This window comes from Phyllostomus discolor, chromosome 9 (assembly GCF_004126475.2).
Source record: "Phyllostomus discolor isolate MPI-MPIP mPhyDis1 chromosome 9, mPhyDis1.pri.v3, whole genome shotgun sequence".
Taxonomy (NCBI): Eukaryota; Metazoa; Chordata; class Mammalia; order Chiroptera; family Phyllostomidae; genus Phyllostomus; species Phyllostomus discolor.
Window position 1 is genome coordinate 19365893 of NC_040911.2, and position 17957 is coordinate 19383849.

Below are 17957 nucleotides of genomic sequence, written 5' to 3' on the forward strand. Positions count from 1 at the left end.
GCATTTTATCTGCCCTTCCATTCTAAAGGAAAGCTTTGCTGGATAGAGCAATTTTGGATGTAGGTCCTTGCCTTTCATGACTTGAAATACTTCTTTCCAGCCCCTTCTTGCCTGCAAGGTCTCTTTTGAGAAATCAGCTGACAGTCTTAATGGGAACTCCTTTGTAGGTAACTGTCTCCTTTTGTCTTGCTGCTTCTAGGATTCTCTCCTTCATTTTAATCTTGGGTAAGGTACTTATGATGTGCCTTGGTGTGTTTCTCTTTGGGTCCAACTTCTTTGGGACTCTCTGGACTTCCTGGAAGTCTATTTCCTTAGCCAAAATGGGGAAGTTCTCCTTTATTATTTTTTCAAATAACTTTTCCACTTGTTGCTCTTCCTCTTCTCCTTCTGGTACCCCTATAATTCGGATGTTGGAACATTTAAAGATGTCCTGGAGGTTCCAAAGTCTCTCCTCATTTTTTTGAATCTCTTGTTTCTTCTTTCTTTTCTGATTGGATGTTTCTTTCTTCTTTCTGGTCCACTCCATTGATTTGAGTCCCAGTTTCCTTCCCATCACTGTTGGCTCCCTGTACATTTTCCTTTATTTTACTTAATGTAGCCTTCATTTTTCATCTAATTTGTGACCAAATTTAACCAATTCTGTGAACATTCTGATAACTAGTGTTTTGAACTGTGCATCTGGTAGGTTGGTGCTCTGTTCGTCACTTAGTCGTATTTTTTCTGGAGCTTCGATCTCTTCTTTCATTTGGGCCGTTTTTTTTGGTTTGTTTGTTTGTATTTTTTTTGTCTTGATGCACCTGTTATGTAGTAGGGGGCAGAGCCTGAACATTTTCACCCAGGCGGGGTAACCCAGTTGCTGGGTTATGATGCTATTTGTAGGGGAGGGGTCCGAGAGGGAACAGTGGCGCTTGCTCCAGTCTCTGCCATATTTCAGTCACTTCCCCTGCTTCCCCCAAGCAAACTGGGCCCTTCTGGTACTAATTCCTGGGTGGGTGGGCTTGTGTACGTTCTAGGACCCTGTGGGTTTCCCCAACGAACTCTCTGTGAGGCTGGGAGTTTCTCCCGGCACCTCAACCCCCACAGGTGTTTTCAATTGGTGTTTTGAGGCTTTATTTCCCCACACTGGGACCCTGGGTTGCACGGTCCGTCTTGTTCCCCAGTTTTGCCTAGTTTATATGCGAGCAAATGTGGGGCCACTGGACCTGCCAGCCGCCTTGCATGCCATGCCCATCCACAATCCACTGCCTCGCTGGGTTTGCCCACTGCCACCCCATGCCCTGGGTCTGCCAGCTGCCCTTGCCATGTGCCCTCTCTGTCCTGGCTCCCCGACTCTGCTTTTTCTGCCTGTCTGGATGAATGTGTCTACTTTAACTCCTTGGTTGTGGGACTTCCATACAGTTCAGTTTTCTGTCAGCACTGGTGGTTTTTTTGTTTTCAAATTGTTGTTGCCCTTCTTTTGGTTGTGCAAGGAGGCAGAGTATGTCTCCTTGGCTGGAAGTCATAATCAGCCTTTTCATAAAGATTTTTCATATAAAAGTAAATGAAATAATCATCTAAATTGTTTTAATATATGGTGTTTGTAACAAAATAAAGTTATAAATGACATGTGTATGAACTGTTTTTCAGAATTGTTTTTAGAGTACCTGTCGAGGGAACCCCAGGTAGAAGTGTGGTTAGGGAGGCTACTTCATCCATTAACGGACGGTAGAGGGCGATGGTCACAGGTGGGTGGCTAACAAAAGCGCGAAGGCATTTTACCATTGCCTTGGTTACTTAGGATGTATATTCAGCCTTCAATTCCTGCACCTGTCCACAGTGAGTAGGGAAACTAAGGGCAGTTTGAGTGTTTGAAACCTATATGCTAACCTAAAAGTTTCCTTTTATCTGACATAGTCTACTCACTGCATTTGAGGTCTGTGCTGACTGTCTTTGATGTTGTAACAGTGTAATGCATAACCATTGTTCAGAGTAAGAAGAGAGGAAAAGTAAAGGATTAATGTCAATATTTATCATTTTCCTGTGATTATTACGGAACCTGTGGATAGAATGATCAAGGTTTCCCTCATCTTTGAGGAAAAATAGTGATTTAGTCGATTAGTTGCTGCTGCTTTTCTATTACCAACTAGCATTTATTTGCTACTAAATAGATGGCAGGGCATAATATGCATTCTGTGAAATGAATTAACATACAGTGTATGAGACTATCAGAGTGTGCAGAAAAGAGAACCTAGGTGATGAATAGATAATTGATAAGAAAAGTTTTAAATATCTGAGTAACAGATGAGAAGTTTGGGGGGCTTTTTTCAAGGTGAAAATTTTTGTCAAGTTCTGGCTCATGGTGAAGAAGAGCCCATCCATTCTTTGACATGAGCGCCATTGCTTTGCTAGAATGGAAGTTTCTGATTCTGACTGAACACTGCCCACCATGTGCCTGAATTCACAGTCAGTGAACAACGTATTCTTCATGGCTGGAGATTAGCCCTCTAATTCTAGACATCTGTCTGTAAAGTGACTGCTTGCTTGCAGAGACAGAGTGAGCAGCAGGACATGTGCAAATCCAAGGGTAGTACCAGAGCGATAACTAAGAACATGTGTGAAGGATGCTCTTGGCTCTCTGTCAAGGCACAGAGCTCATCCTGTCTCCTCAGGTGAGTAGTTGTTTTACAGACAGATGTCTGGAGTTAGGGAGTTGGTCTCTTTCCATAGGACAGGGTATATGGCTTTATTACTGTGTGTTCTCCCAGACATGCTACACAGTTAACACCCCTATGGCTAGAGTCTGTGTCACACCTTTGAGTTTTTTCCCTTTTTTTTCCTCTGTTCCCTATACATGCAGGTCCAAGTGTCCTCAGTAAGCCTTGTTCAGTGACTGTCGCCAATGAGGCAAGCAAAAAGAAAGTGGACGTTATTGACCTAACAATAGAAAGCTCTTCCGATGAAGAGGAAGACCCTCCTGCCAAAAGGAAGTGCATCTTTATGTCAGAAACACAAAGCAGCCCAACCAAAGGGTTTGTTAATTTATAGTTCACTATTGTTTATTACACTTAAAACTGTTATTGGGATAGATTTATAAATGTCTCTTTGAGAGTTGCATAATCATAGAAGGCTATTTTAATTTGTCTTCAGTTCAGTTGAAAGATTTCCCATATTTTGATAAAGAAAATATTCCCATCTCTGGAAAGTGGGAGTTGAAATCTCCTCATGTGTAAGTATTTCATATAAGGAGCAAATTTGGCATCACAGACCAGCAGGAAGAAGTCTAGTGTAATGGAGTGTGGAATTAAGAATCCTACAGATGTGGTTTCCAATTTTGAGACTGTTGCTTAATCTTCCTGTAATGTTAGATGAAATACTCAAGTTGCCCGAGCTTCCTTTTTTTGTTCTCTGAAATGGGATTAAAAAATGCCTACCTCATGAGATTATTTTCAGGTTTCAATAGCATAATGAAAGAGCTCAGCCCCAGTGTTAGTCACGTGGCAGTTTCTAGTAAAGATTGCCTTTCCTTCTTACCCTCTCCAGGGCAAAATGGGGGCAAGTTAAATGCCTTCTAGTATGTATTCTTTATGATTCATCTGGCAGGAGCCATTACAGACCTGTAAGTGACAGGTTTGAGTATTTAGCAGTAGGTGTTTCTTAAAGATTTTGAAACCTGAAAGAAAGTGGCAGAGAGTTCTCTTGACATCCCATGACACATTCTTCAGTGTGGTCTTTTGGCCTCCCAGTGCACGTATTTTTTCCTAATGGCTTTATCGGGGTATACTTTATTACATAGCAAAATCCTTCCGTCTTCAGTGTGCGGTCGCACAGTTAGTAACTTCATAGAGTTGTACTGTCATCACCACAGTTAAATTGCAGACTGTGCACAACACCCAGTCAACTTCTCTCCGTGCATTTGCAGTTAGTCCCCATTTACACCCCAGATCTAGGCAGCCACTGTCTTCTTTTCATCTCTGTAGTTTGCCTGTTCTTGACTTTTTAATAGAGCTGGAATTGTATTCTCAGTGTGTTTTCGCAGCATTCTTGACTTATATTTACTTTTGTAACCAGGAGAGTTAAGCCTTTTGTGCTGCCTTCACTATTAAAAGGCTTCCGTTTATAGATACGATTTACACATTGCAGTAAGGGTGCATATTTTTTACCCATTTAATCAGAATGCTGTTTGTTTGTTAGTTTGCTTTCAGTGGAACAGAAAGTAAGAAGATTTCAAGTGAGGTTTTTCTAGAATACTGATCATTTATTTCTCCTTTCAGGCACTTCCATAATTTAAATGTTAAATTAAAAAATAAAATTCTGAAGTTTATTCGAATAGAGAATCATAGGGATATGAATACTTATATGTAGTATTTTCATAGTTGACTTTCCGATGATATCCTTTAGAATATGCTGAACAAACACAGGTTTCACGGTACTATGTGAGATGGACTCACACCAGGTGGAAGGGTTATACCCAGTGATGCTGACTCGTGAATTGATGTGGTTTTGGAGGTTGTCTCTGGTGGCATGCCATATAAGGGTCTTCTGTTTGTTGGTCCTTTAGCACATTTTTACCAGTGTTTGGTAAGGACGTGAAACTGGAGGAATGGAATACACGTTGGGTGACTATTTGAAACAGCTTCAGAGGAATAAGGATGGTTCACTCCCATGCTTAGCTACCATAGAAATAGATAGATGTAAGACTCCTCGTGTAGGTTAAAAGGAAACAAAAGCTAACCTTGTAAATAAATATAAGGTGGAAATTTGTGACTAAACCAGCAACACACAAAAATTACAACTGCCCGTCTTATTCCATTAAGTCAGTATAACTCATAGTACCCACACTAGATTCACACATTAACAGCCATACAGAAAAACTTATGAGACAGCTCACATTTAGGGAGATCAGTGGAAATTTTGAACTCAATCTTTGGAAATCATTTAATTATATATGTAAGTGACATCCATTACCACTAAGTAAGGTTTATCCAGGAATGCTTATTATTAGGAAGTATATTGATAAAATGGATTTTGTCATAAGAATGAGTATATTTATATTTTTATTTTTTACTTTTTTAAATTGAGTTTATTTAAATGACATTGGTTAATAAAGTCATACAGGTTTCAGGGACATGGTTCTGTAATACAGCATCTCCATATTGTGTTGTCTGTTTACCACCCCAAGTCAAGTTTCCTTCGATCACCATTTATCTCTCCGTACGCTTTTACCTCACCTCACCCCCCTTCTCCTCTGGTGACTATACAGTCATTTTAATGGATGGCGGAAAGGCATTCAGTAAGTTATAGCCATTCTTCATAGAAACTTTTAGAAATGTCAGAATTCACTTAATGGTTTGAGTGGCTTCACCACTCAAGCAGATTGGTATTTAGGCTGCATTAATAAAAGAAGTATAGTGTCCAGGATACACATACATGCCAATTTTGTTGAATTTTGGGTTAGGTGACTTTCATTTAGACCATTTGGGTCAGTGCCAGTCATCAGGGAGGGTATTAACAAATTCGAGTGGTCAGAGTTGGGGAATAGGGTGGTGAAAGTGGGGCTGCAGCATGACGGATGACGGGTCTAAGGACCGAACCGGTCAAACCAGGAGAAGAGACTGTGTGAGAGCTATCGCATAGTTGTTAAAAGGGAGACGTTGACTGGACCAATTTTGTTCTTTATCATAATATTTGACCAGAGGCCAGTGAAGGAAAGAGACATGGGAAAGCTGGAGTTTTCTGAATGCTGAGCTAGTCGGCATTTTGTGCTAAAATTACTGTTCCGTGTTACGCTGGCATGGGTGCCACCTGCCCCAGTGTCACAGGGGAGACTCATGCTGTGGTTATACCATCTCAAATACCTTTCACCTCTTACTGCTTTTGTTCCTGATCATCGTTTGTCCCTCCGTACTCTCTCTTACCTCACCTCACCCCCCTTTTCCTCTGGTGACTGTGTAGTCACTTTAACAGATGGTGGAAAGGCATTCAGTAAGTCACTGACATCATTTTGTCACTCCCTGTCTTTTGGCTCAGCATCTAGGAGTTTTATGGTTTTCCTTTGCTGAATTTCCTAGTTAGTGATAGCAAGCAAATCAGAAAGAACAGGAGATGAAAACCCAGGAACACTTATTTTAAGTTACAGTCTAGAAATTTTGTGATCAGTTATTTTTAAGAGGTATTGTTTTAATAAAAATTACAATTTTACAGAGCACCAAAATAAAAAAAAAAACACTCTGCCTAGAGATAACCACTGTTAACATTTTGATGGTAATCTTTCTAACCTCTTCCTTGCATACCTACCATAGTCCTTAAATGCAGTTGTGTAATACCTCAGAAGAAACTGGCACCTTAATTTAAGAGATTTTAGAAAACCTCTGATATTTTTCTACAGCAAGAGATAATTTTAAGGATTATGCTCCTCCCTCATTCCCTGGAAATGGAATGTTGCTTTCTCATTAAAAGAAGGTATTCTAAAGGTAGGAAACAAAGAATAGAGATAAATATGTATTTGTCTGGATTAAGGATCATTAGGAATTGGTTGCAAAATTTAACATACATGTATATATAATTTTTTAATCCTCACCTGAGGATATGTTTATTGATTTGAGAGAGAGAAACATCAATCTATTGCCTCTCCTACATGCCCTGACCAAGGATCAAACCTGTGACCTTGGTGTGTGCCTGACTGGGAAACAAACCCACAACCTTTTGGTACAGGTGTCTAAACTTTTAGCATTTCTAAGCCACACTGGAAGAAGAGCAGTTGTCTTGGGCCACGCATTAAATACACAAACACTAAAGAAAACTGAGGAGCAAAAAAACTATTTTAAGTAAATTGACAGTTTTATGTTGGGTTGCATTCATAGCCATCCTGGACCACATGCTACCCATGCGGTTGGACACCCCTGATACGGGATGATGCTCCAGCCAACTGAGCCACCTGGTCAGGGCTCTTTTTAAATTTTTTATGGTCATAAAAGTGGGAGGGAGCACATGGTGAATTTCAGGCTTATGGATAACAGTTCCACAAGTTTTTGAATTGTTAACCCATTTTTAGGTATTTTAGCCTGGACCAAATATGATTAACTCTGTGATCCAGTACACAGTCTTGAGTACTAATACTGGCTGTCCGGCAGCATTGCAGCAGTTTTACCTTTGTGCTGTGATATGTGCATAAAGCCATAAAATATATATAAGTACACATTGATGATGTAGATGTACATATTCCTGTGTATTTGCCAATTCTATGAGGAGGCAGTAACTAATGGTAAAAGCTTTTTACAATTTTTTATTATTTTATTGCATCACACTTCTGCACTCCCAGTTTCACCAGGCATAGCTGTTGACACTTCTCCAGGTTCTCTGTTCTTCCGTATCTGTAAACCGGGGGAGGTGGGGGGTTTGCATTGACATTAGAATCATTCACCTTTCTGAAAGTGGTCCTTACAAGAATTTGACTAAAACAAAAATGTTTAGTACACAATTTGATAATACTAACAAATGACTAGTTTTACCCAGTCTATACAAAGATGAATTTGTGTTAATGGTTGCGCAGTTCAGGTAATAGGAATTATTTATAGTGAAGTTTAGTTTTTCAGATATTTGCTGATGTTTTAGATGTTGATTTAATAATTTCTACCTTTGCTGGATTTTGACATTTTGTATTGCAGAAACAAGGGATGTTAGTGTCATTCAGAGCAAAGTTCATGTTCCGAGAAGAGAACATATGCACTAATTGCATGTGTCTGTGGTGACAGTGTGCTGCTCTGACCCCTCTATGATACAAGTGAAGGGTTGGGGGAGGAAAGTGAGTTTGTTGTTGTTTCCGGTAAATGTGATCCAAGTTGAACAGTCAATTCAGGATCAAGACAAAAGGAAGTCCCCACTGTGATCTATGAAAAGAAGAAAAGGGGCAGCAGGAGGAAAGGCAGGCAGGATTTTTTTTTCTTGTAAACCTGAGCATTTTCTTAATTAGTTTCTTTTTGTATAAGAACTAAAGTTATAGATTAGAATGTACTTTTAAGTAGGAACTTTTTTTTAAAGAATTTATTTATTTATTTTTAGAGAGCGGGGAGGGAGAAAGAGAGGAGAGAAACATCATGGTGTGGTTGCCTCTCACACATCCCCTACTGGGGACCTGGCCTGCAACCCAGGCATGTGCCCTGACTGGGAATCGAACCAGGGACCCTTTGGTTCACAGGGCAGCCCTTCGTCCACTGAGCCACACCAGCCAGGGCAAGTAGGAACTTTTTAAAATAAATGAAATCTTGTACGTGTGTGTGTTTGTATATATACAGGGTGGGACAAAAGCAGGTTTACAGTTGTGAATACATGAAACAGTTTATTCTTATATTATTACTTATTAATTATTGTATTATTTTCCATTCAAACTGTAAACCTACTTTTGCCCTACCCTGTATCTATATGTCTTCAAAAACTTGCCTCTTAAATATTTAAAAAATACAATTAAAATATTAATACTGTGAGGCAGCCAGAATAGTCAAAACCACTTTTTAAACTTCTGAGCACTAACATACTCATTTCTCTTCTGGTCTTCATGCCCCCTCCCTCAGTTTCTGATAGGCACTCCTGTGTGGGAAATAGGGTCATGTGTAATTTGAAACCACTTTTGGCAATTTCCTGTTCTTTTACTTTCATTCCTATAGAGGATGACTTTTTTTTCAAACCTCCAGAAAATATGTGCTTTAATACAATATAATTTATTTGGTCTAATCCCAAGTTCTCTCTTTCCCCCTCCATAGCCTGCCCTTTCCAACATTTTCACCTCCTGCTTGAGATGTTAGGTCTGCAGATATCATTGGAGGCCAGGAAACCTTCTGATTCTAAGCTTAAGGAGATGCTCTTTGGAAGATCACTTCCTTCCGTCTTCACCTCCGTCTGGAAAATGCTTTTGAAATACCAAGCTTATTGTCTCAAACATATTATATTTCCTGTGTCTCCTAAATGGATCTGTTTTTAACATTTATGAACTCTGACCTATGCTGTTTATTCACTTTTTGAGACTGACTCAATTGCCACCGCAATCATATATGTACTCTCGGGAGGGTTTCACTTTGCGCCTTTTCTGGTGACATCCGTATTTTTATATACTGCAGAATAATAATAATTATCCTCCTGTCATAATGCAAATTAGTTTTAGAATGATTCCAGTGTCTAAATAGGTTGTGATTATTTAAGTGCTTTGAGATTTACATTGAACTTACGAAAAAGCTGTTAGTTTGTAGGGTATGATGAGTGCCATGCAACTGTGTCATTGCTTATTATTACCTAGTATTTAATAATCTGAGCAATAACAGGAAATGTTTCGACCAAGAGAAAGGACACCTGGAGGTCCATGTTGTTGTCTCAGTCTAGCTTTGTGACTGTGGTCCTACTTTAAGTTTCTGTTGGTTTTACTTTCTTCACCTTTGTTGTGGTCCCTCCCAGCTACAGAATTCTGAGCCGCTCACAAAGCTTGCAGTTTCTGGCAGCACTGTGGGATGCCAGCCTCATGTTCCCATGTCCCCAGCCCCACCCCCTTACTTAATAAAGTTTTATTTTTCAAAATGTACAGTTGGTGAGATCTGTTTATGAATCTTTACTAGCAGCTGGGGCGTCCCCAGCTTTGGTACTTCAGGTGTAAATCACTTGAACTTTGTGCTTCGAACCCGGTTTACTAGGTCCTGTGCTGAGGAGCTCCTGAAGGGCTGCCCTGGCCAAGGGACTGGGCCTGCATGTCTCAGAGATAACAGCGGTGTGCTAAGTTTATGGAGTGTGTCATATATGGCTTTATCACACAAGACTAGGTTATTGTGCTTGTCCCAAACTTTGCCTTTGGACCGGCTCTTTTAGCCTTGCCCCCCAATTGTTCACGGGGTCTTCGTCTTTCTCGGCTAATGGCACCTTTCTTCTTGTCATCCTTGGGTGGCATTATGAAACTCAGCAGCTAATTGTTTACCCTGAGCAAAGACAAAATGAAGGTTAAATAGGAAGAAGGCAAAATTGTCTTTTTATTTCTGAACTTTAAAAATGCTCAATTATACTGCTTCTTGAAATTATAAAGTTATAATTATTTAAAGTATTATATATAATGTCATTTATAAAGTGTTTCTTAATATGTGTTTAATTTTAAAGTCATAAAACGCTATTAGAAGAGTAGATGGTATTATGTTAGCCAACATTTTCTTTCTGGATATTACATCTTAAATCCTGAGTAGTCATTTTAATTTCTATTTGCTGCCTATTTTCATCAAGTTGGCAGGCTTTACAAATGGCTTTCTTTGCTTAGGTGATTCCTAGGTAAGAGTGCTAACAATTAACACAATTCAAGTTAGATAGATGAAATTCTGGTTGAACTAGAGGATGTAGCTTCACTCATGAAGTTGCCCTGATTTAAATCAAATCTTAGTAGTCCTCTATTTTATTTCTAGAATTTTTTATAAATAAAACAACTAATATCCACATATGTTATACACATTAATAAGAACATATTCAAAGAATATTTCTATTTGTGGATGAACATTTTGTCTGTCACTCCAGCACTGTACATTGAATTTTATTGCTGACTCGCTCTCACCTGACAGCTGCTACTGAGAGCCCAGAGTTCATTTTAAAATGAAGCCCGTTAACAAAAGAGGAGAGCGGAGTGCTGTGTAGGAGTAGCTGCCACGTAGTTGTGCTGAAACTTTGTGCTAACGTGCCACCGAGAAGGCGCAGCAGTGCGGCCCTTCTCTTCTCTCTCGTGAACTGACAGCCGGATAGTCTGTAACTCCCCGTGCCGTTTGGAACAGGGTGCTCATGTACCAGCCGTCTTCGGTAAGGGTGCCCAGCGTGACTTCGGTGGACCCTGCCGCTATGCCGCCCTCATTGACGGACTACTCAGTGCCGTTCCACCACACGCCGATATCGAGCATGTCGTCGGATTTGCCAGGTATGTGGAGAGCGTTTTTTTTCCTATCAAGTTTTATCATTTTTAGTCTTAATCTTTGGAGCAAATAGAGTTTAAAAATTTTAGATAGAAATGCTAAGGAAATTTTAAAGCTTCATATAAAGGTAGTATCTGTTTTAATATATCATAGTCAGTTCCTGTCATTTTAACTAAAGAGCATGTCTGTAGATTCCTGATGATAGAAATATAGTAGGATAATAGGAAATCCGTAAAATTTATTTCCGCTCATAGAGAATTTGTACTCAGAGACTTTTCCTTGGTTTATTATGCAAGCTTCACAGGTTAGGGAGAGAATATTTTTTCATACTGTTCTTAGTAGCCCATCACAACTTTTGTGGAGTGAGTATTGCCTATAGCTTTCCCCTGTGGATTTTTTCCCCTGTAAAAATGGTGTCTACCGGCTGTTTCCCTAGAGTACTGCTTAGTATTTGGGGATGTCTTTTACATGTATAGTAACTCAACATTTAAAATATTCAAGGCTGCCTGGACTACCTTAATACCATGACTTGAGCAACCCAGGCCATATTATAAATTTAAACTCTCCCCACCAAAAACTCTTCTTTCCTCCCTGTATAGTTGTTGTTTATGCTGACACTTTTTGTCTGTCAGATGTGAGCAAGTTAGAACCAGTGCCTCTTCGTACTCATGACTTTGCTTCTCTCTGAAGGGCACTTTCAGTGTGATGCAGTGCCCTCCCTAGGTGGTTAATTCTCGTGTCTAGATTTCTGAAGTTAATTTTGACCTATCATTTATTCTTATTCCTCTTAGTGAGATCTTTAAGAACCATATATATTCTGTTGGGCAAAATTTGTGTTGTTTGAAATAGTTGATAGTTGTGTTACCTGGCCCAATTCAGATAAAATTTAATGGAAAAGAATAGACTACAAATAGTATCAGTGAAAAAATTTTAAATGCGTTTTGCCTCAAATATGTTTAGTCTATATGTACTTTCGGAATTGGTATTTTTAAAAACTTTATTGTAAACCCACCTATGACCAATTAAAAAGTATTTGTTGTATACAAAGCTTGATGCTAAGGTAATAGACAGTTGAGGTTTTATGGTTGATAAGAGAGACAGAAACTTGAAGATTCTTAATTCTTAACTGCCATATTTTGCTTTAATCTTGGTTGATTTTAAGTGAAGTTGAAGAGTGTCCACACATCATCTTAGTATATGTTATTAACAAACATTTCAAAAGGATTTGTTTCCTAAAGACTTTGAATTAAAAATTGATCCTGAAAAAAGATGATAAATGTTCCATTTACTAAAGTGACCCTGACCATCTAACAGTATAACAGACACCATTTACAAATCATCTGCTCTATTAGTTTTCAAATATGTGATTCTGGATGAATTGTTAACTTTAGAAAATTTACAGTTTTTCAAAATTCAGGCATAAATTGAGACTATAAAATGTGCACATTTGAGAAAGATATGGTAAAATATGTTAATTGTATATTTTGTAGTATTCATTTTAAGCCCGGTATTAAGGAACTGAGGCTAATAGTCAGGGTAGATGTTTAGCCAATATAAACTTATATATTGATACTGGTTATGAAAATGTTGAAATGCTTTCTACCAGTTGATAAACTGAATAGAATAGAATCTATTGTACTTTATAAGAATTACCAGTTTATTGTCATCTGTGAATCATGTGGCAGTTACTAAATCTAAATAGCTTATTTAGTTTTTTTTCCTTTGGTTTTATTGTTAATGTGCTCTTTTGTAATTAGTAATTAATTTTATTTTTGTGCATAATTTTATATAATTAGTCATACTGTACAGAGCTGATAACTATAAATTTAATCATTTATAATAATATATTAAATAAAACACCAAGAATGGAGAGATGACAGAGTTTTAATACATTTCTTAACATTCCTTTTAAACATCATAAACATGAATCTTCTGAATCTGCAGGGGAACAAAGAAGAAATGATATTAATAATGAACCGCAGCTTGGAACGTCTTCTGATACTGTGCAAGAGTGAATTCAAAATAAAACATAATTTGTATTTGTGGAGTGGAAAACAGCTTGATTATTTCAAGAAAAAATATGACTGCCTTATGACTAGTGACACATTGTCAGGGGTGAATGGTGCTCAAAAGTTGTGTCATTAAAACTTGAAAGTGCTAAATATTTACCTATTCAATCATGTAGCAATCATGTTTTGTAAGTTCCCGGCTAAAGTAAGGAAAATGTGTTGTTATTAATAAGACATGTAGAGTCAGTTTCACTTAAAGACATTTAAAATCTAAAAGCTACAGTTTTATCAGTGTTAATAGAACAGACATTTAGAATGTACCATCAGAATTTTTAACACGGCTTGCTTTTTAGTTAAAGATAATTGAGTGCATTTTCAACCATGAAATAGTTAGGAGGGAATAAATAGATACCAGTATAAACTAGTTGAATTTGAAACTTAGGTTGAAATAGAAAAAAACACATTTTTTCTAAACTTACAAGACAAGGAAGTAACAGTAATTAATATTCATGAAACTTCAACTATATGAGCTTTAATAGTCTACTTAAAAGGTAAAATGCAGGACTTTGATAACAAAGTTTATTAGAAAGAATAACATCTGACAGTATATCAAATTTTAGTGATGGTGTTTGAGGAAAAAATAGTTTTAGTGAGAAATATTTACATTAGAACATTTTTGAATTTTGTATAGCCAGCATCTGTGTAATGCTGGGGAGATAACCTAGAATTTCAACCTGAATTTTAGAACTCTGTCTAGGTGTTTTACTATGCATCATGTGAGTCACCATTTTCAGTGATCCCTGGATGAGGTGTCAAAAGGAGACAGATGAAGTGAACCTCTTAAATCAATAGGCTGTGTGTGTGTATATACGTAATATATGTATATAATCCAAATGTTATATATGTATTGACACACACACACAAAGGCACACATGAAATAAAGAATTACAGTAGGTCGAAAGAGCTGGGAATTGAGAAAATGAAAATAAGTCTTGGCACCTCAATGGGTGACCTTCAGTGCTGGAGCTGCAAAAACAGTTTGAAAAATTACATCAAGTCTGTGTTTTGATATAAGTTGAAGTTTTGAAGTGGGAATAGTTAAACATTTAGAAAATAAGTATTTTTGAATGAACTTGGCCTCAGTACAGATACTCCAACAGAGAAAACAGTACTTTTAGCTTTATAAAATGAGTTTGTTATTCAAGTGAACTGAGTGATTCAACATTCAAAGTAATTTAACATATAAAATTAAATAAACTGTAAAAGCAGAAGTTATTATAAAAAGAAAAATGTTACACCATTAGAAGCAAAATAAAATTAATAAAATTGAGCCAATTAGTTCAATGACATGCCAGTAAAGCATCTATGTGACTTAGTCAATAATGGAGATGTTGAATACATAAAACTTTTTGGAGCTATAAGTGTTAGACACATTAGTGTTCAGCAGAAGCAGAGAAAGGATTTACTGAACAAGATCATTAATGTGAGAAGAAACCCTGCTCATGGAGGTAATGTCACCTCGGATGGCCAGTTTAATGGGGACGTGGTTGGAACAGTCCATTGTGGTCCCCTTTGTCCATTGTTGGCGCAAACCCTGCTGGACTGTATAGTGACAGGCAGACAAAATAAAAAATCACATCAACCTTTTTTTTACATGTTTTAGAAACAATGATTTTTTTTTCTTCAATGATTGGTGCTACCTATCCAGCTTCCTGTCACTGGATATTTTTAATCACACCTTACTTAGGGATTTATAAGGGGCTAACTATAATTAAAATGTTGAGTTATAAATAATTCATTTTGGTTATTCAGTGTTTTAAATAACATTCCTACTAATATTTTCTATTTTGAGTAATAGTCCAGTATCAGACTTGTACTCTGTATGATTATTTAAGATGACATTGAGTGCCGACAAATAAAAATTTATAGACTTGAATAACAACTGACCTGTCTTAGTGACTTATACTTAGTATGTTTTTTATTTGATTTGTTTTATTTTATATTTTGAAATTTAGTCAGATGGACATCTAGGGGAACTTTCTTGAAAGTGTATTCTTCAGACATGAAGTTTTTTTATTATTTATTATTATAACTATAATGCTTCACAATGGTATTTTACTGGGCAGCTTTTTCCACGTTCCTGTTTCTGAAGCTTAATTGGAGACTCTTCCATCTTTAGTTTAGAAAATAGCATTGGCTTTTAACCCAGTAAGCCTGGATAAGATTAGCTTGTTAGTGAGCGGAAACGAACAGGTGCTTGCCTCGTGCAGAGCACGGAGCTGTGTGCTGCTCCCGTGGGGATGAGGGGCAGAGAGGTTCCGTGAAACCGACCTCTGTGTGAGGAGCAGTGTTTGAGGTGAAGCTCACTGTGGTACATTTCTAAAAAAATGTGAAGTATCTTAAGAGCCTAAGTATTTATTTTTTATGGTTCACTTTCACATTACTACCTCATCATTTTTATTGCTTTTCATTCTGTTAAGTGATGAAGCAAAGAAATGTTTGCTCTGACTAGTCCTACTTCTCTGGAAGTTTTTGGACTCCTCCCTCTAAGTCTCTGGAAGGTGATTTTTCCAGATGTTTTGTCAGGAAACACCATATTTTCCCATGTATAATGCGGACCCACATTTTTGGCCCAAACTTGCAGAAAAAATTTTCTGTTCTAAGTTAATTCAATATTTTATTTATATATATTTAGATACTTGTGTTTTGTGTTTTAAAGGAATTTTAGCATTTATTTTTTAACATTATGGTACAAGAAATTTTATGTAACAGATAACTACAAAACACAAGAACAGATACAAGGTATTTCAGGTACTACCCATGTAAATGCGCATCCTTATTTTCCCTCAAAAATTTGGGCAAAATAGGGTGCATTATACACAGCATAATACAGTATGTTCATTTTGGGGGTTTTCACACATTGAATATCACGGCTTCTGGTATAGAACCTTCTTATTGCAGAATGGTAAGCACTTGCCCCAAATGTTTTATGACATGATAAATATAAAATGATTTTGGGAAATAATTCTTGTCTCCAAAATATGAGACAACTATTAACAAAGCATTTTTGTTTTAGGTTTGGATTTTCTTTCCCTTATTCCCGTTGATCCCCAGGTATGTATCCTGAATTTAAGCAACTAATTTGTATTTGATTGTTGCTTATATCATACTAACTAAAAATGACCAGTTGCATAAAATCAGGACAGTTGACTTTCAGTTATTTACATTGATGGAAAGAAAGTACTATATAAATATTTCAGAGTTTTATTTGGATAAATAAAATTGCTTTTTTTCAATTTATGATGTTTTGGCCTTAATACCTGAATTTTTAATTATATTTTATTCTGTTTAATAACCAGTTGGCAATAATTATAAGCATTTGAGGGGTTCAAATGAGGGAAAGCACTGCCAGATGATAAGAAGCTAAAACTTTACAGAAATTTAAACACTTGTTCTATACAGAGAAAATAGCTAAAGCTGATTAAACTGACTTGAATCATTATCTTTATTCTTCCTTGTCTATAAAGGCAATCAGATTCAGACTTTGGGGACGCCCCAACCTAAAGTTGCTGCAAACCAATTATCCCTGCTTTCTCCGTCAGAGATAACGAATCCCGGTGTCCCTGAGTCCCAACTCAAAGACCTGCAGTGAGCACGCCCTCCACTGACAGGCTTATAGCAGGTCAGGACAGAGGAGGCAGAGGCCCGGGGAAGCCAGAGGGGAAAGTGAGACAGAGGAAGGGGCTTTGAAAGATGTGATGAAAGTAGGAAAGGAGCAGAGGAAGGACACGGAGCACTGCTTCCTAGGCTGCTTAGAATCAACTAACTACAGGTCTTGTATGACCTCCTGTTTGACGACTATGTATCTGATCACAAAACCGGAATTTATTTTAAGATTTTTATTTATTTATTTTTAGAGCAAGGGGAAAGGAGGGAGAGAGAGAGGGAGAGAAACATCAATGTGTGAGAGATACAAAGATTGGCTACCTCTTGCACACCCCTGACGGGGGACCTGGCCTGCAACCCAGGCATGTGCCCTGACTGTACATGTACCCAGGCTGACACTCAGTCCACTGAGCCACCCCAGCCAGGGCCAAAACCAGAAATTTGGGTCCCAGTTAACGTGCATAGAATGAAGAATTTCTTTTCACCCTGAGTTGACTTTGTGACATCAGTAGATTCTGTCTACAGCAAAAAGTATCTCTGTATTCTAGGAAATGAATTTTTCAGGCTTAAAATGTTACTGAGATTTCTTTTTTTTATATGAACCACCCTTAAAAAATTATCTTGGAACATAGAGGGTGCTCATTCATAGTGTTACTTGGCATGCTTAGTGTTAGGCTAACTTGATTGTAAGCCAATAGAAGGGTGAGGTCGTGCCTTTAGTTTTTCTTAGAATCTTTAGATTTGTTATACCTCACCTCCATATTGCCCCCTTTTGCCCCTGCGCAGCTGTGTCGATCACACACGAGGGTTTGGAGTTAGAGGAAAAGGGCTGCAACCCGATGATTACAGAAATGCAGGGCACAGAGCCTGCAGCAGCAGGGCAGTACCATGACGTCTAGCACTCATTTTTATAGATGGAGTAGAGGACCTTTTTACTACGGGGCAGTCACATTTGCCTGAGAAGTAGGGGAAATAAAATGTAAGTGTTTGGCTTTTTTCCCAGCTTCTTTCTGCAATTATAGTGGAAAGTAGTAGCAAATCAATTTGGTTTTAGAACCGTTTACTACCTAAGAGTTAAGCTTTTTTTTTTAGAACTCTTTAAGAACTATTCATTTTTCCCCTTAACCAATATCCCCTTGGCATTCATTTTATTGATGAACCAAAACAGTTATTCATCTTAAACATTAAATTACTTTTTTGAAAGGCAGCCTGAATTTTAGTTTTTCTTCCACTGACTACCAGCCTAAACCTGGGGCTGCCATTCCCATATCTTTCTGAAGATCATGTAATCTGAACAGCCCCAGTTCTGTAACTTAATATTTCTAGTTATAGCCGACTATAGAATTGATAACATTGATTAGATTTCCTTACTGATCTTTCATAC

The 17957-nt window shown here is 37.7% G+C and overlaps 1 protein-coding gene across 7 annotated transcripts in view; it reads left to right on the forward strand.

The window, feature by feature from the left end:
• The window catches only part of PIAS2 (protein inhibitor of activated STAT 2), a 76831-nt gene that overhangs the window by 50871 nt on the left and 8003 nt on the right, over positions 1-17957 (forward strand). For 5 of the 7 annotated variants that reach the window (XM_036010244.1, XM_028523768.2, XM_036010247.1 and 2 more), the window contains exons 11-13: positions 2837-3008; positions 10764-10903; positions 15984-16021. In XM_036010244.1, the coding sequence (XP_035866137.1) occupies positions 2837-3008; positions 10764-10903; positions 15984-16021 (350 nt within the window). Of the gene's footprint in view, positions 1-2836; positions 3009-8735; positions 9545-10763; positions 10904-12842; positions 14184-15983; positions 16022-17957 lie in introns of those variants that run through there. The other 2 variants (XM_036010248.1, XM_036010249.1) reach the window with 2 other exon arrangements.